Source organism: Raphanus sativus, chromosome 1 (assembly GCF_000801105.2).
Source record: "Raphanus sativus cultivar WK10039 chromosome 1, ASM80110v3, whole genome shotgun sequence".
NCBI lineage: Eukaryota > Viridiplantae > Streptophyta > Magnoliopsida > Brassicales > Brassicaceae > Raphanus > Raphanus sativus.
The window spans coordinates 15,130,448-15,148,937 of record NC_079511.1 but is presented as its reverse complement, the minus strand read 5'-3'; the positions used below and the strand labels follow the sequence as shown (position 1 = coordinate 15,148,937).

The 18,490-nt window shown below is 36.2% G+C and overlaps 6 protein-coding genes across 8 annotated transcripts; 2 read left to right on the top strand and 4 right to left on the bottom strand.

Moving 5' to 3' along the window:
- The first annotated feature begins 795 nt into the window (after positions 1-795).
- On the top strand, positions 796-3,625 carry LOC108808135 (MND1-interacting protein 1). Its single transcript, XM_018580328.2, has 3 exons — positions 796-894; positions 1,046-2,631; positions 2,886-3,625. The coding sequence occupies exons 2-3, from the start codon at positions 1,069-1,071 to the stop codon at positions 3,402-3,404; spliced, it is 2,082 nt and encodes a 693-aa protein (XP_018435830.1). The 5' UTR covers positions 796-894; positions 1,046-1,068; the 3' UTR covers positions 3,405-3,625.
- Positions 3,626-3,738: 113 nt separating this feature from the next.
- Positions 3,739-16,316, top strand: LOC108808145 (uncharacterized). 3 transcript variants are annotated; one of them, XR_008934448.1, is made up of 4 exons: positions 3,739-3,991; positions 4,084-4,542; positions 4,953-5,125; positions 15,923-16,316. XR_008934448.1 is itself a non-coding variant. In XM_056986436.1 (3 exons), exons 1-3 carry the CDS (start codon positions 3,739-3,741, stop codon positions 5,051-5,053), a joined length of 813 nt encoding a protein of 270 aa, XP_056842416.1. In that variant the 3' UTR covers positions 5,054-5,393. The 3 variants fall into 3 exon arrangements, 2 of the variants coding, with proteins under 2 accessions (XP_056842416.1, XP_018435837.1); XM_056986436.1 differs by lacking the exon at positions 15,923-16,316 and having other exon boundaries at positions 4,953-5,393; XM_018580335.2 differs by lacking the exons at positions 4,953-5,125; positions 15,923-16,316 and having other exon boundaries at positions 4,084-4,660.
- Positions 8,336-9,754, bottom strand: LOC108832546 (uncharacterized). Its single transcript, XM_056986434.1, has one exon. The coding sequence runs from the start codon at positions 9,716-9,718 to the stop codon at positions 8,438-8,440; it is 1,281 nt and encodes a 426-aa protein (XP_056842414.1). The 5' UTR covers positions 9,719-9,754; the 3' UTR covers positions 8,336-8,437.
- Positions 10,096-14,975, bottom strand: LOC108836008 (uncharacterized). Its single transcript, XM_056986445.1, has 5 exons — positions 12,983-14,975; positions 12,407-12,601; positions 12,178-12,315; positions 11,947-12,057; positions 10,096-10,600 (listed from the first exon to the last, which is right to left on the bottom strand). The coding sequence occupies exons 2-4, from the start codon at positions 12,599-12,601 to the stop codon at positions 11,956-11,958; spliced, it is 435 nt and encodes a 144-aa protein (XP_056842425.1). The 5' UTR covers positions 12,983-14,975; the 3' UTR covers positions 10,096-10,600; positions 11,947-11,955.
- Positions 10,502-11,538, bottom strand: LOC108836601 (glutathione S-transferase T3-like). Its single transcript, XM_056989944.1, has 2 exons — positions 10,846-11,538; positions 10,502-10,600 (listed from the first exon to the last, which is right to left on the bottom strand). The coding sequence occupies exons 1-2, from the start codon at positions 11,536-11,538 to the stop codon at positions 10,502-10,504; spliced, it is 792 nt and encodes a 263-aa protein (XP_056845924.1).
- Positions 16,184-17,706, bottom strand: LOC108839344 (uncharacterized). Its single transcript, XM_018612127.2, has 5 exons — positions 17,217-17,706; positions 17,030-17,154; positions 16,749-16,840; positions 16,554-16,640; positions 16,184-16,474 (listed from the first exon to the last, which is right to left on the bottom strand). The coding sequence occupies exons 1-5, from the start codon at positions 17,555-17,557 to the stop codon at positions 16,370-16,372; spliced, it is 750 nt and encodes a 249-aa protein (XP_018467629.1). The 5' UTR covers positions 17,558-17,706; the 3' UTR covers positions 16,184-16,369.
- Positions 17,707-18,490: the final 784 nt, after the last annotated feature.

Below are 18,490 nucleotides of genomic sequence, written 5' to 3'. Positions count from 1 at the left end.
ATAAATATAAATTTTATATTCTATTTTGTATATAATTATTTTAGATAATATATTGCTGTCATTTAAAAAATAAATAAATAGATAATATATAGTTTTAAATATAAAATTTAACATATGTTAATACTTTTATTTTTGTAAAAATTATTACGTAATTTACGAATTTTAATATTTTTAAAGGGTGAGTGATATTTTAGTCACTTTAAACGGTGGATGATATTTTATTTATTTATTTAAATTAAAGCATTTTAAAAAATATATTGGTTTACCAATTTAATATAGTTTTAATATGTAATTCATTTATTACTTCTATTTTAATATAATATAGACTATATAATATAGACTATACTTATAAAATTTATAAAATTAGCATATAATATTATTATTTTACTGTAAAAGTTTAAGTAAAATTAGTTTATAATAATAGTATACTACTAACTACGAAATTAATCAGTGTATTAATTAAAAAATATTTATATTTTGAAAATGATTTTGTTAGATTTTTTTAACAGATTTTATTATTATTAAACTATAATTTAAATTTACTGTTAATATATATTTATTATTAATATCTTATAATTATTTAAAATGTTATATATTAAATAAACTAATGTAAATAATCAAAAAATGTAACTGAATATATGTACCTAGTACAACTATTTGGTAGTAGATAAAAATGATACTTCAATTCTCGACTGATAAAATAAGATGAAGTGGTGCCGTTTAGTCACCATGTTTTGGGCCAAATAAATTCGGTATGGGCTAAGGCCCATGAATATATAAAGTAACACCGCTCACGCCGCCAGAAATGTAAGAAACCGAAGGAACAAAAGTTTCTCTCTGCGTAACCTTTTTGCCTCTTTTCTCTCATCTTCTCAGCCGAGCCACCGCCGATCAGTAAGTTCTTCGCATCTCTTTCGTCGAATCTTCCTTTATCATCCATCTCTTTCTGATAATTGAATCCGATCATTTCTTTTTTTTTTCATTTGTGGTTGGTAAGCATCCAATTTGTTTTGTATCTTTCTGTTTTTTTTTTCAATCGATGCAGATACAGAGGAAAGGAGTATTCAGATGGGTTGTACGGTTAGAGATAAGCACGTGAGAGCGGCACGGAAGATCCGACCCGGTTACAAATCCGAGCTGGATCTCGATAGGGTTGCCCTATCAAAATCCATCGTGGAGTCAAGCCTCAAAAACCTAGTCTACCACCCAGGTCTCACTGGCTCCTCCACCTCAGGGACTTGTTGCGTCCACTCGAACCATGGCGGGAGCGGGAGTAGTAGTAGTTTCGAGGAGAGCACGTGGGGTTTCTGCACAGAGGAGAATCTGGAGGAGATCTTGCTCAAACATTTGGAGTTTGTGTACGACCAAGCTGTTTCCAAGCTTATTGATCTGGGCTGCGATGAAAGCGTGGCGATGAGAGCCGTTTTGAGTAACGGCCATTGTTACGGTGAATCCGATGTGTTGAAGAACATTGTGAACAACTCTTTGTCGTATTTGAATAGCAGCAATGGTGGCGGTGATCAGTCGGAGACTGGTTTTACGGATTTGAGAGATTTGGAGGAGTATTCACTTGCTGGTATGGTTTACTTGCTGCAACAGGTTAGGCCTAGTTTGAGTAAAGGTGATGCTATGTGGTGTTTGTTGGTGAGTGAGCTTCATGTTGGTAAGGCAAGTACTTTGGAGATTCCAAACAGGGGAGGTTGTGTTAAGGAAGATAGCAGTGGAGAAGGTGCATTAGATATTGCTGGTTTTATGGCGCCGGCGTTGTGTCGATTCCATGGAGGTTGGGATTTTGGGAACGGAGGAGGGCCTGAGTTTTCTGGTAAAGGGTTTTCTGTGAGAAATGGTGAGTTGAAATTGCAGAGGGAGATTGAGTGTCCCAGGAGGTTTAATCTTTCTCCAACCATGAAGTCCTTGTTGAAGCGGAACGTTGCGGCCTTTGCTGCTGGGTTTCGTGCTAGTATGAAGCAGAAGCAGATAGATGATGGGACTGGTGGTGAGAGCGGCGATCCTGCGCATGTGGAGAGTGAAGAGAGTGTCGGTTCGGTGTTGGAGAAGTTTCGTGAGATGAACCTTGATGATAATCTTGAATCTGTTGGTGAGGATGATAAGGATGGTGTGATTGTCACACTGCTTCATCAGGTCAAGGATCTCGAGAAGAAGTTGAAGGAAAGGAAAGAGTGGGCTCAGAAGAAGGCGATGCAAGCCGCCCAAAAGGTCAGCGATGAACTGACCGAGCTGAAAAATTTGAACAGCGAAAGAGAGAGTATCCAAATGTTGAAAAAGGGGAAACAAGCTGTTGACGAATCGACCGTGAAGAGATTGTCCGAGCTGGAAAATGCTGTTAGAAAAGCTACTTGTCAGCGTGACACAGCAAATGCGATTGTTAGAACGCTTGAGAATCAAAATGCAGAGATCCGAGCAGAGAGGGAAGGTCTCAAATTAAGTGCATCAGAATCGCTTAAAGCGTGCATGGAAGAATCAAAGAAGGAAAAAAAATGCTTGAAGAAGCTTTTGGCATGGGAGAAGCAGAAGCTGAAGTTGCAGGATGAGATTACAGCTGAGAAAGAAAAGATTAAAGCCCTTTATAAGGCTTTAGCTCAGATAACAGATGACGAAAAGGAAATTGAGGTACGTTAGTTTTTTGCTAGGGGGGTATGTGATATGAATATCATCTTTGGGAGAATCAGTTCTATACCTGGCTACAGGATTTGTTATGCCTCTTTATAAGATTCATGACTCATGAGATAGGTTTATCTATGTTGTTGCATATTTGTGTTCAAAAACTTACTCAAAATTTGATTGCTTACCTGATCCATGGTCGATAGCTTAGATTTGAAATATTAGTTAGTCTATCGAATTCTGTATTAATATGTTATTGGCAGGCGAAAAGGGTGGAGGAACAGAAAGCAAAGGAGCAAGCTGTGGCACAAGTGGAGGAAGAACAACGCTCAAAAGAAGCAGCTGAGGCACACAACAAGAGAAAGCTGGAGACTCTCAGGTTAAAAATCGAACTAGACTTCCAACGACACAAAGACGATCACCAAAGGCTTGAGCAAGAGCTGTCTCGGCTCAAAGCCTCTTCAGATAACGACTCAAGCCACTTATCCAACAATGTTTGGGAACCTGCAAAATCTCAAGGAGAAAACATCGCTAAGCTGCTTGAAGAACTCGATAAGCTTGAAGGGTCTTATGAGAGTGAAGCAAACAGTGATAGAGAATGCATAGTCTGTATGAAAGATGAAGTCTCGGTGGTGTTTCTTCCTTGTGCGCATCAAGTAGTGTGTGGTAGTTGCAGCGATAATTTCTTCTCGAGCAACAACAGTGGCGGAGGCAAAGTCACCTGTCCTTGCTGCAGAGCTGTGGTTCAGCAGCGCATTCATATCTTTGGAGCAACGTCGTGAAAACTGAGATAGCTTCTCTCTTGGGAGTCAAAGAGAGCATCACAACTTCAGGTTTTACTTTGCAAGTACAAGAAAAATAAATGCTTAGCTTCTTCGGCAAAGCTTTTTATACTTGGAATTTTATTTTATTTGGAAAAAGGTTTTGCACGATGTACAAAAAAATTGCGATCGTGATGGAAACTTTTTCTACCTAAACTCGTTAAATATTATCTTAAACTCGATTTGAAGGAAACATTAAGTAAAAATCCGGTTTGGTTCGGTTTGGTTGAACCGGATTAGACACTGGTAAGTAAAAACAATGACATCCACAAGTTCTCGATTACAACAACTATGAATGCTTTCTGTCTGCTTTTATGTTTGTGTTTTGTTGTGTGGCTGTTATTTGCAAGAAATGGCTTCGTGTGCCATTTTCTCAAACCCAGCAAATACCGTCAAGATCTTGAAGAGAAGAAGTCCGTACAGTGGTCTGTTTGGTTGGAACTCCGGCGAGAAACTAGACAATCTCCGACCGCCACAGAAAGTGGTCTACCATGACGACGTCCAACTTCCTTTCTCTCTTTCGTTGGTAAACAAGACCTTCCTAAAGGGTAATATAAATATAATGCATTCTTCATTCTTTGAGACTTGTAGAATCCATGTGAAGAAGTGTGTTTTTGTCTGCAATTCTTTTAATTGTTAGGAAGAGAACTAAAATGTTGCTACAAAGCAAGCATCGATGGGTTTAGTGCAACAAAGTTCCACGAACGTTGTGATTTCCAAGGTCCATGTGTTATTATAGCCTACACCAGAGACATGTCTTTCAAGTTTGGCGGATTTAGCCCTGAAGGCTATCGAAGCACTGATGATTATTACGATACATTGGACGCTTTCCTCTTCTATTGGCTAGACGATAGCGATGAACCAATCGTACTTTCTAAGGTTGGAGGAAGTGGGGCGGCGCTGTTTGATTATGCACGCGGAGGGCCTCAGTTTGGAGCTGACGGGCTTCTTATTGGACCTCCTTTAGCTCCTGTGATGGGCGGGTTTGCGGGTCCGGATACGAACTCAGGGATTGGTGATTTGAGGATGGCTAAATCAAGACTGGGTTTGTCATATGCTAAGAGGAAAGATGGGAAGGAATCTATCTTTGGAGATGAAAGTAAGGTTACTCTTGACGATGTCTTGGTCTTTTGTAGCCCTTATATTGCTTCTTTGTATTAAGATTACAAAACCAATCTCACTGTATTCCAATAAAAGTTCACAATAATTTCTTCTTATTGGTAGTTCAAAAAAGAGTTTTTTCCTTATGACGCTACAATAATGCATAATTAGGTTGATAGCTAATTACCCTAGCTATTATATACACCTGATATAATTTTATGTAATATTGTTATTTTATTCTTAACCCAAACTGGCGAAACCTGCTGAAAAAATTAATTGTAGAAACTGATTCATGACGCTATTAACATTACACTATCTCTTTTAATTTGCTTTGATAATTTTTGAGAAAGTGAAAAATTTCCGTCAACATTTTTACCTTCTTCCAATCCGCCGATTTTTTCTCCACAGTTGCACTATCGGTCTCCTCTGCGTTTCTTCGACTCCTCGAAGTGTGTTGCAAAGAGAAACTCATCTCCGCTTGTGAAATTGGTTGTGAGAAGAGTTCGTAAATGTGACCGGCGTGAACGACCAGAGCCTCATCTCCTTCATATCGCGATTAGGTTAAGATCTGTTGCAATATTGTAAGTTCTCTTTTTTGTGCCATATATTATACTATTTCAATGTTATTTCTCCTATTCGAATAGATTCGGCCCTAGTCTATTCTAAGTTGATAAATCTAACCAATCGTTTCTGTTACATGCCTGATCTGGTAAGCTAAGGTAAACGAATTGATTTAGGGTTGAAGAATAATATCGAAAAACTGAGCTCGAAAGCGTTTTGTAATTGTAACATTTGACTCATGATAGCCTCTGGTGTTTGAAGAGATTTTGGGGTGGTTGATATTTATTATTTTTAGCTCTCTTTTTTGTAACTGAGATCTAGGGTTCTGTTTTTGGGCGAGTGTTTTTTGGTTCGGGTTTTTCTGAGATTGGTTCCAAGGAAATTCATTTGCCTTTGTCAAACATCTTCTTTAGAGGCATTGTACCTGTTTTGGAGAAATTCTCATGTCAAGAAATCTGGAAAAAAGTTTGAATCTCCTTTTATGAATTCAATTTTAAAATCGAAAATACTCAAAATCGTTTGCCACCTCGCAAAAATCTGTTTTGATGGAAGGTTTATTACATCTTTTTGTAAAACATCTTTAGCACTTTTGCAAATTCTTAAAAGATTTTTTTTTAAAAGATTGCTTTGAAATTTTGAATACATAAAACTATACTTAAATTTTCTTTTTTTGATAGTAGAATAGTTCTTTTGGGTGTCATTCCAATGTGATGATATAAACTGGACAATACTTTTGCGGCCATCTAAATTCTTTTGCTTAAGAATACCCCCATATCCTACATCTGAAGTGTATGTTTCTACGATTTTCTCTAAATCCGGATCTGCAATATGCAGACATGAGATTTCTAGACCTGTTTTTTAATCTTTTGAACTATTTCGGTATGTTCTTTTGTCCATGGAACAGGGTTTTTTTAGACGACTATGTAAAGGTTTAGCTATCTTATTAATATTAGGACAGAAATCTAGAACATAAATGAGACTTCCTAGGAACATTTGTAATTGAGTTTTATCAATAATTTTGTCTGGAAATTTATTTGCAAATTCTAAAGATCTTTCAATAAGTATTATCATACCTTGTGATATGTAGTGACCTAGAAATCTTATCTTAGTTTGAAATATGGGCATTTTTGTTTTGGAAACAACTAGACCATTTTTCCTCGCAACATAGTAAAATGTCTCGAGATTTTTGAAATGTTCATCAATAGAACTTGAAAATATTAATATATCATCAATATATACAATGCAAAATTTTGAATAGTCATAAAATATATCATTCATGATTCTTTGAAATTCAGAAGGTGTATTTTTAAAACCAAATGGCATTCCATTGGTATTGGCCAAAAGAGACAATAAATGCAGTTTTATAACGATTATTTTCAGATATCTGAATTTGCCAAAATCCTGAATTTAGGTCAAAATTTGAAAATATGTGGACTGAGTAAAGCCTTTGAAGTAAATCTTTTTTTTTGGTATTGGATATCTAATCCATTTTAGAGCAGTGTTTATAGGTTTGTAACTAATAACTAATCTTGGGGTTCCTCTTTTAATTTCAGAATTTTTATTTACATAAAAAACAGCACAAGATCAAGGAGATTTTGACTTTGAAATTAGTCATTTATCAAGGAGCTCAGATATTTCTTTTCTGCAATATTTTTCTAGTTCTGCATTCATTTGAATTGGACGGGCTTTGGTGGGAATCTCTTTTTCGAGAAAATTTTCATCATAAAGTAAATCAACAATATGTTGTTTTCGATTCCAAAAAGCAGTTGGTAAATCTGAGAAAATTTCTTTCTCAAGTAATTTATTTAAGTTGGAAAATTTTTCTTTTATTTCTTTTGAATTTAAGCTTTCTAATGTCTTATAGAGTAAAATTTCTGATTTTAAATTTTCCAAGTAGAAGATTTTACTGTGGATTAAAGAGTTTAGAAAGTTTTCTTGTATTGAACAAGCTTTCATTAGATTTAGGCTTCGCTTCTTTGGTGTTTCTAAAAATTTAAAGGATAGTTTTATATTTTGGATTCTTAAATGAAATTGCATCATCCATAACTTTATATGGTGTAATCAAATTAATAAATGGTGTTCCTAAGATAACATTTTGATATATATCATCTGTAAGAACAAATTCAGTTTAAATAAGGATATTTTATTTTAATATTGAAGCTTCTGCTTTAGATGTTATACGAAGTTTAACTCTAATTTATATTTCCGAGAAGTTATTTCTCTTAGAACGAAAAGGAAATCATTTGGGACCATATCTAGGGATTGAATTTGTTCTTTGAGATTTTCATCTTCATTGTTTAAGCTATCATTTTCTTGTTCTTCTGAACTAGAATCATGATGACCTCTGGTAGAAGATATAATTGAGCAAAAAATACTCAGAATCTCGTTTCTGTTTTTTTTTTTGAGAATTTTTAGATCGTTTTTTACCTCTTTGATTTCAATCCTAAGATCTTGTGTCGTTGTTTTCATGGTGTCTGTCTTTCTTTTGTTAAGAATTGTGGTTAGATCATAAGAGGTTTTGGAAGAAGTTGGAACATGTTGGATTTTGGTAAACTCTTTGTGTTTTTTTACTTCTTTCTCATTTAAAGAAGAAATGATTTTCTCAAGAAATTTTTGTTTTAAGTTTGGATCAGAAATGAAATTTAGTACTTCAAGTTGTAATTCTTGATCTTTTGTAAGAACATAAACATTCTTTTCATTGAACTCTGAATCAGAAGATGAACTATTTAGTTCATCAACCTGAAAGGCTTTTTTCCGAAGTCATTGATGAATCAGAGTCATGAGATGAAGAAAAAGAATCATTTAGTAGGAGATTAGATATTTTATTTGTAATTTATTCTCCAAGGTTGAGTTCCTAGATTTTGCGAATAAAACGACATAATTTAGAAGTGTGACCTTTCTTATTGCATTTGAGGCAAGTAAGGTTTTTATAGACAGATTTTTTGGCTGAGGTTTCCTTTGAAGGAAATTTCTTTTGGGGCTTCTTCCATGAATTCTCGCGATTTTTAAAGCTCTTAGGGCATCCGCATTAGTGAACCCCTTGATGGGGTTCATAAGATTTTTTTATTACTTTTTTGGTGGGACCGTGAACAGTGATGAATCTCTATCTATTGTGCATCTGCATTAGTGAACCCGAAAAAGGAGTTCTTAGGAATAAAATAATTTTTTTTTTTTTTTGGTTTATAATACTTTGATGATTCATAAATAAAATAAAATATATAGTAAATTTTTAAAAAGTTTTTTTTCAATACAATACAATGATTATTGATTACATAAATTTTTTATTTTTAAGTTTTTATTCAATACATTGACAATTGACCAACATACAAAGATTATTCATCAACATTACCAAATTTTTGCCATATATTTTCAACTAAATCAGCTTTTAAACGAGCATGTATTTGTGAATCCCGAACCTCATTGCGAATGACACGGGTGATATTACCGATATTAAAACTTGTTGTGCCTTGCACCTGGGAACTTCTGCTTGACTCTCCTGTCTCGAACTCAGATGTATCAATTTGACCGTATCCGCTTCGTTCGTTCTCTACTATCATATTGTGCAATATGACACAAGTTCTCATAATCTTTCCTATCTTTTTCTTGTCCCATAGTAGAGCTGGGTTTCTAACTATTGCAAACCTCGATTGCAATACTCCAAAAGCACGTTCAACATCTTTTCTGGTGGATTCTTGATGTTCAGCAAATAGTGATGCTTTTGGACTTTGAGGAAGTGAGATGGATTGGATAAATGCTGCCCAATTGGGATATATTCCGTCAGTAAGATAGTACGCCATACGATAAGTGTGGTTGTTGACCTTGAAATTAACTTTCGGTGCTCGGCCTTCTTCAATGTCTTTGAAAACTGGTGATCGATCAAGAACATTGATATCGTTGAGGGTGCCCGGTAATCCAAAAAATGCGTGCCATATCCAAAGATCTTGTGATGCCACAGCCTCTAAAACAATTGTCGGCTTTCCTGAACCACGTGCGTACTGCCTTCTCCAAGCCCTTGGGCAGTTTTTCCACTCCCAATGCATACAATCGATGCTGCCTATCATCCCTGGAAACCCGCGTACCTCTCCTATATCGAGTAATCGTTCGAGGTCCTCCGCTGTAGGTCTTCTTAGAAACTCTTCGCCAAACAATTGTATTATCCCATCAGTGAAATTTTCCAAACATAATCGTGCAGTACTTTCACCAAGTCGAAGATATTCGTCATACATATCTCCCGATTGACCATATGCGAGCATACGTATAGCTGCCGTACACTTTTGAAGTGCAGATAGCCCGTACCTTCCATGACCATTTCTTCTTTGCTGAAAGTATGGAACTTTAGTGCTTAGGCGTTCGACAATGCGAAGGAACAATGGCCTGTTCATTCGAAAACGCCGCCTAAACATTTCTGGTTGGTATGTTGAACTTTCGTTGAAATAGTCGTTCCATAGTTGATTGTGTCCTCTTTCCCGCTCTCTTTCGATATAAGCTCGTCTCTTGGCTTTTTGATTTACCATTGTGTCAATGTAGTTATCAACTACTTCGTCGACCATTTCTTCTATAGCTTCATCTGCTTCATCACTTGATGAGTAAGTGATTTCTTCACTTGAAGACATTGTTGAAGCAATTCACCGAAATTTTATTTCTCTTTTTCTTCCTACAAATGCCAAAACGAAGAAATTTTATATCTTTTTAGAATTTTTATATGATTATAGAAATTTTATATATTTAAAATGTTTTATATCTTTATAGAATTTTAATATCTTTAAAGAAGTTTTATATCTTTATAGAATTTTAATATCTTTAAAGAAGTTTTATATCTTTATAGAATTTTAATATCTTTAAAGAATTTTTATATCTTTAAAGAATTTTTATATCTTTATAAAATTTTTATATCTTTATAGAATTTTTATATCTTTATAGAATTTTATATCTTTATAGAAATTTTATATCTTTAAACTTTTTATCTGATTATAGAAATTTTAATACATATAGTTATAATTTTAATACTTATCGTTATAAAGTGAACATTTATGTTAGAAAAAAAAAGAATTGAGAAAGTTACTAGAATGGCAAAGACAAGGGAGAGCAGAGTTTGTTGCAAAGTGACCAATGAGATATGCTTCTTGCAAGAGTTTGTTGCACAAAGAGAAAGCAAAGATATATGAGAGAAATGAGAGTTTGGTGCACAAAGAGAAAGCAAAGACATAGTTATATATAGAGTTTTTGGTTTCACCCGTGAGGGTCAAACATACATGATTGAGAGACATATCGGGTACATACACCCGTGAGTACAAAACAGAAGAAATAAACTAAACATACATGATTGTTTAAAGCCGTTATGGAAAGAGAAGTGTAGAAACAAACAAAATCTACACTTTCCCGTGATTGAAACAGACCTACACTACTACCCGTGCCTCATAATACAAACAGACTGAACAAGGATCCACCTCCACACGCATCCACCTCCACACGCATCCACCTCCTGCAACCGCGACCTGCAAAAAAAGAACACAACAGAATCAATAAACAAGTATAAAAGAACACAAGTATAAAAGAACACAAGGTTCGCACAAGTTCAGACAAGTAAAAAAGAAGAGGTTCAAACAAGTATAAAAGAACAGATTCAAAGAAGTATAAAAGAACAGGTTCAAACAAGTTCAGAACAACAGAATTAAAGAAAAAAATTAACCAACTAACCAAATCAGAGCATTTCAGCTATGAGCTTTTTTTTGAGACACACTTCTTCATCAGAAAGTGTCTTAACTTTTCTGCCTAGCAGGCGTTCAAGTAGCTTCTGTTTGGCAATGTATTTTTTCTCAGCTAGTATGGTCTCTATCTTATCAAAAGCTGCTTCTTTCCCGTGCTTCTTGTGTTTGGCTGCCTTTATACCAGGAGGCCTCACATCTTCCTCCTCACCGACGTCCTCCACAGGGTCCTTCCTTTTCTCCTTCGCACCTTCTTTGGAGAGAACGTTTGATCTCCATTTTTGATCAAACCTCAGTTCCCTCCAACAATGTTCCATGGTGAACTTGACTTTATAGTCATTCAAGAAGATGTCATGGGCCGCCTTCATGACATCATTCTCATTAGTGCCACTCGCTTGCTCCCTCAATGCGGTTTCATGGCTTCCGACAAACCGGTTGACCTGCTCATTCACTCTTCCCCACCTCTGCTTACATTGACCCCATGGTCTAGGAACGGAGCCAACGAGCTGAGGGCTAGCATTGAAGTACTCTTCAATTCTCTTCCAAAACGCCCCTGCCTTCTGGTCAGTACTCACTATGGGATCCTTGCTAGTGTTCAACCAAGCGCTGATCAGCACCACGTCTTCCTTGGTTGTCCACTTTCGCCTTTCCACCGGTCTAGGAACCTCAGAACACCCTATGTTGATTGTTTCACTGTTGTGGGAAGCTATTAGGGAAAAAGGATCCATTTTGGTTTGCGATGTGTTTTCAGAGTTGGTTGCGGTTTTAAAGTTTGTGTGTGTTTGAGATGTGGTTTGTGTGTTTTAAGATGAGGATTGCCTATGTTTTATACTAGTTTTGGCTTTCAAAGGACAAAAAATTAAACATACTCTAACAACCAACAATTCATTATAGTTAATTACACTACAACTAGTTCACAGAGAGCATTCATTATACACATCAAATCAGTTTTAAACAAGTCGACCATTCATTACGCAACTAACCAAAATACAATTAATGAAAAAAATTCAAGTTCAGCTGTACTACGATATCTACTTTACCTACTTCAGTTCAGTTGCACTTCTACTATACCTAGTTCAAGTCTAGTTAATTACACAACAACTACAATAAATGTTCTAGTTCAAGTTCAGTGTTACCTTTTGTTTTTAGTCGAAGCAGGCCTTCTCCAAGCGTCCAACCTGCACAGTGAGGTTATAAACCTCAGCGTTCAGGTGATCAACAACCCCCGTGAGGCCTTTAACCTCTGCCTGGACATGGAAACAAATAGAGACAATGTGTTAGTGAAGTAATAAAATGAAAACAAAAATATGACAGAGAAAATAAAATCTAAAGAAAAAAATGACAAACAAAAAGAGACAAGACTTTACCTCCAGTCCCTCAATCTGTTGTTTGAGCTCCGGCACCCACTTGATCAGCTGCTCAGCCTCCTCCACACGCTTAGTCAAGATTTCGAGTTGCTCCTGGACACCAATCACCCAAGGCTGCCGATAGTGTAAACCATCACCCTTGTTGACAACAAAAACACAAACAGATATCAGAAACAAATAGTATAACAGATAAATAAACACAAACAGATATGCTAGAAGAACATCTTACCTCGTAGTGAATGCACGTGAAGAACCGCTTGCCAGGAAGAGTGTCGTAGTGGTCCTTCCCCCTCACCTCGTTAATTATCCTCCCACCACAGGGACACCTCGTCGGAATCCCATACTCAGAATCAGCCACGTATCCCACCATATTCATGTGCTGCTGTTGCCTCTTTGCCTCACTTCTATCTTCACCGGGATCCATCTGTAACAAAAAAGAGAACAAGATGAACAGTTAGTAAAGAAACCACAAAGTCGAGTAAAAAAGAAATCACAAACCGCATGACAATTTCAAACCGCATGACAATTTCAAACCATAAATCGAAACCCACATATCAATTTCGAACCCTCCCTCGAAACCCCCAAATCGATTTTGAATCAACGAACCCTAATCGAGTAAAAAAGAAATCACAAACCGCATGACAATTTCAAACCGCATGACAATTTCAAACCATAAATCGAAACCCACATATCAATTTCGAACCCTCCCTCGAAACCCCCAAATCGATTTTGAATCAACGAACCCTAATCGTTTAAATAAAAGGGTAATCGTTTAAATCAAACGGTGAAACCCCTCGAAACTAACCTGAGATCGTCGAGGAGATAGTCCGGCGTCGATTAATCGTCAAAAGCTCCGGGAATCGGCGTCGCTTGAGAAATCGCCTCCGAGAGAGACAAACCCTAGTTTTCGAAGAGAGAAGAGAAAATGAGAGAGATCTCTCGAAACCCTGTTTTCTTACGCGTAAACGCGATAGAGCGTGGCCACTGGAGGAGCGACACGTGCCTTGAACCCGTATCATACGGGTTCAGTGGGAAGGATCGGTTCATCGATTTAAACCATATTTTTCATTTATTTTTCACGTTTGGGCCTATGAACTCGAGCCCACGAACTCGTCTAAATGCCTCAATGCACATGCCCTTATAGTTTCTAGAATATTTTCTAGGCTTATTTTTAGAATAGTAGTTTTTGTTGCAATCTCCTACACAAGATTTATTACTATGATTTGGGTCTATTTCAAATTGTTTACAGAAAGATCCTAATTCTACTTTTGTTCTTTTAAGTTCCCATTTATGATGTTTCTGGAGTTTTAGATCTTGGCATATCCTAAGACCTCCTTGTTGAACAATACTGATCAACTCTCCATAAGTGAAATCTATTATTTGGGTTCCCATGGAATCTCTAATTTTGTTCGTAACCTTGTCTCCTATGAGAGTAGGAAGGCCAACTAGGAATTTTTCTTTCCAAAAGGTTGGTTAGAATACTGACGGAGTAAAACCCTAATAAGAAAAATATTTTTGTACCATTGGAAATCACTTAGTTTTTTACACTTAAGATTTGAAAGGAGTTCACCATTTTTATCTCTAAGGACCGAGGGATCTCCTATAAAGTGCATGGTTATGGCTATGACTAATGTAGCAACATCAACTTGTTGAGGATTTCCAAGATTATCTAGAATTGGCACATTATCTTCATCCATTTTAATTGAATCATGGATTTCTATTTGTTGCTGATGGGTCAGGTAATTATCCCACTATCCTTTAAGCTGTCCCAAAGAAACCAGTTATGAGGAGTTCAACTATGGTTTTATCCTCATTTCTTATTTGGGTCCTATAGGCATTTCGGCCATTGTCATTTTTTGGAGGAAGCTTAATATATTATATTCAGATATACCATCAATATTCCAGTCATAGACTAATGATGAGTTAAACCTAGATTGCTCTATTGGTTGGATTTTTCCTTGATCAGGGGAAGAGATTAATTGACGATCTTGATGGTTTTGCCAATCAAGACGGTTTTGGACACTTGAATTAGAAATTTGTGAAGGAGAATCCATTGGAATAGGGTTTTGATTTTGGATTAATTTCTCAATCCTATAAAGTTGCTTCCTTATCATACCAAGATTAGTGATTGAAAAATTGTTTTGGACAATGATATTTTTTAGTTAGCTTTATCATCTTCTTGAGGTCGTTTAAAAGGAATTGCTTCGATTGGCATTCCTAACCAATCTAGTTTTATCCATTGGGAAGGAGGATGGTTGGAGCGAATAATTTTACCATTAGCAAGAGTTTTCCATTCGGGAGTTTTATTGCGATTGATAATGGGATTCGCTGTTTTGGAAAAAGGGAAATTTTTATTATTTCAAGAAGCATACTCTTCAAACCAGTTTAAAAATAAAATTTGTACCTTATTTATTTGAAGATGATTGTAAAATTTATTTTGAATGTTATTTCTTTCTTTTCAAAAGGTTCTGAAAAACCAAAGCCTTTTTGACTATTATTTTTACTAACTCATTTAACATGCTATCTCTAATGGCTGAAAAAGTTGGACTTGTTGGCTTAGATTTTGCAACAAGTTCATTTTGTGAAAGATCGTTTTCCATAGAGTAAACTGGTTTTGGAATCTGTGATTGAAAGTAAACATTTCTCAAAACAGAATTTGGAATATCTGAGGTTGAAAACCGGGGACGGAACTTCATACTCTTTTCTTCTCTAGTAAAATCTTGACCTAATTGTGAGACTCTTCCTAAATATTTTCAGCTATTTAAATATTTTCAGGTATTTTTATGTGTTTTGAGTATTTTTAAGGCCGGACCGATAGGACCCGAATCGAACCCGACTCAGAACCGACCCGAACCTGGACTAGTTACTCTATTGTGTCTAACTATTTAAGATCTGAACCAACCCGGACAAGGCAGAATCTGAACCGATGAATTCTAATTACCCTATTAGGTTTAAATATATAAGATCCAGAAGACTCAGATCCAAAAAGACCCGACCCTATTCTAACTCGCGGACCTGAATGCATAGGTCTACTTGTGATACACTCCATCTTGGCTACCATTGCTTCAAATCCAGTTTCTTGACAAAGTAGATTGGACTCAGCTGAGGAAAACTCTCATCCTCTATCAGTGAGAAAGGTTCTAATTGTTTCTTTACACTTTTTAAACTGATCGAATGCCTCACTCTTCGTACGAAACATGGCTTTAGTCGAGAATGAGTGTCTAATCTGCTTCTATGCTAAACATGTGTCACACACGCTTTCTTATTACACTCGACATTCTTACAACCATCTCCTTCTTTACTATATCATCACTCCATAGCTTATATGTCATAGTCGAGCATGCCACATCCATGTAGCATTTTCATCTCTGACATGTAAACATTCCGGATAGCTAATCTCCATCGGCGTCATGTAGAAACGGTTCGGAGATGTTGTAACACGTACTAGCAACCTTCCACACGAATCTGTGAGTGTTAAGTAGATGTCTTTCATGGTAATATTATATCCGTTCTCAGTTTCTTGTCCAATACTCATTATGTTGTGTTTCAAGTCGGGTATGAAATATATGTTTTTGAGTGTTTTTTTCTCTTCAGTCTTGCACGCAAGAGTAATCACATCTTTTCCAATGATATCAACACATGATCCATCACCAAACTTCACATTTTTTTTGGTGTTTAGATTTAAACTCGAAAAGAAATCCTTGTTTCCTGTTATGTGATTAGTTGCTTCATTATCCTGTCAAAGGTTCTTAAAGCTGAATTTTATATACGATGGACTCTGGTTGGGTTGCAAGTTCCATGGCGTTCTGAAAAAAGGAGTCATCCGCGGATTGCATCTTTCCCATCAAAGCTTGCATGTGACTAAAACTTAACACCAAAGATTCGTCAGGGTAATGCCCGATCCCTTTTTCTTTATAGAGACCCAAACCGTTTTGTGTCGGAGGATTCTGGTCAAAGAACTCTCTAACGAATGCTTCACCATGTTTTGCCATTATGGCCATTCGACTCCAATAGAAACACTGCAAACTAATTAATTTTTTTTTTGTATACATAACTACTTACAACTTTTTAGCAAACATTGAAACTTGTTACAGTATTACATCACAATCTGATATTTTACAAGATTTTATTTCATCTTACATAGATATTCTCTATCAATATAATATAGACCATATCCAAAGTCTCATCCTTCTCAAGCTTTGGGACCAAGAATCCTAGAAAGCTCCTTGAAGATTGGTTTCTCCTTGATAGTACTATCGTTACTCTCAACATGCCACTTCTTCGACATGTTTTCGGCCTGAAATTATAATCTTTAGTGTTAGTATTAATGATTAGGACCCAACTCTGTTGCAAGAAGCATTGGTTTTAACATATACCCAAGTTCTTAAGGGCTCTACTTTTTCCTTCATTGACTCCATGTTAGGCTGAAACAGATCTTTGCCTTTAGTTCTTATGTCATCAGCCTACCAGAAAGCAAAAATGATGAGATTCAAGGGCAGTCAAGCGAGCTTACAAAATGAGAATCTCAAATATTTATCTATGAAGAAAGAAAAAATCATCTGCAATTTTACATTACGCATGTCAAGCTTCGAGGCTGCCGTTCCAAAAACCAATGTGGCTGAGCCAAAGACGATAACAGTGGCGGCTGCAAATGCTTTTCCAACTGCAGCAGATACCAGAAAAATCAAAGGGCTTGCAAACTTAGAAAACAATGGGTTTACCAATCAGACGAAAGCTCATCTCTGTCCTATACAAGCAAGAACAAACGACCATCTCGGTCTCGTTTATAACATTTTGTAACTTTAAACAAACACAACAGAGAGACTAAATAGAAAAGAGAAGAGAACATTACTGTGTTGGAGGCCTTCACCAGCAGCTCTCAACTTGTCAGGATTGACAGGAGTTCCATATCTGTCTCTCCTCAATTCATTAGCTGTTGACGCCAAAACCGAACTCTCAGATTCCGGTATATCCCATCTGCGAGATCAAAAATCAAAATCTTTCTAGATACCAAAGGAAAGAAACCTAAAGATTGGAACCTTCTGCGGCCAAAGGTGACCTGAGGGAGAGAAACGTAGCCTCTGAGAGGATTCAAGACGTCGGGGGAAACGGAAACGACTGCGTTTGGATCGGAGGGAAGATTCCATTTGGAGAATTGGGAGAGGGAGGAAGGGTGGGGAGGAGGACCGTAGAGTCTAGGAGGAAGAGAATGGCGCAGAATCTCCGGAAGAACGTCCGGTTGAATATCCGCCGGAGAAGGTGGAAGCTTTTTGCCGGTGGTGGGTGGAGATTTCTCGGCGATGCGGTTAACGGCGTGTTTGGATTCCTGGAAAAAGTAGGCTGCTTCTTTTCCCGCGAGTCTCCCTCCCAGAAAACTCATCTTCTTTCTCTTTTTTTGTTGTATTTTGCTGATTCCTCCTCTCTTTGCGCCGCGCTATTTATATTTCATATGATCTTCCTGTCCTGTTTGGTCGAAAGATTGTGTTTTTTAATCAGAAATAAACAGAGGATTAAAATATCGATTTCGTAGGAGAGGGTGTTGTTGTCTATTTTCTTGTTGAGAAGCTCGGTTGACTTTTAAATATCGAAAAGTCAGCAGCTTTACTTTCTTACCTACTTACCAAGGCGAGATCAATAAGAAAATTCTACAAAACATTGAGTAGAGTATGATCTTTTTTTTTTAACAAAGAGTAGAGTATGATCAATCAATGGAATAATGAGATAACTCAGCTTCATCATTGGCCTTTGCAAAATAGATAAGCAAAACTAAAAAAAAAAAAAAAAAAAAAAAAAGATAAGCAAAACTAAGGTCACCAATACAACGATTCCAAACATAAATAAACGAAACTTGGAAGTACACAGCAGTGGACAATTTTCTCAAATAGTTTTTTTTCAAATTTTTGTCACAAAAATAGTTACTAAAAAATAAAATGACTAAAAAAATTTCTTTTTGTTTTGAAAATTTTAATATTTATTTTTTATTTTTAAAATTTTAAATACATTCATAAATCTCTACCCCTTAAATTTTAAATTAGTTAATCTAAAAATTATAAATACATATTTACCCTTCAATAAAATCTATTTTGATCATTTTTCTCTTTTAGATGTTATTTTTATAAAAATAAACTAAAAATGGCTATCTAAGATAATTTCTCTATCACATATATGTCCCCATTAATTCAATTCAAAATCTACAATCTTCCATTTTACTATGATTGAAACTAGAGCTCATGTTCATGGGTCAACACGCGGATCGATTCGTTTTTTTTTATTTAAAACTTCGATCCGCATGACCAGCAAAGAAATAGTCAAA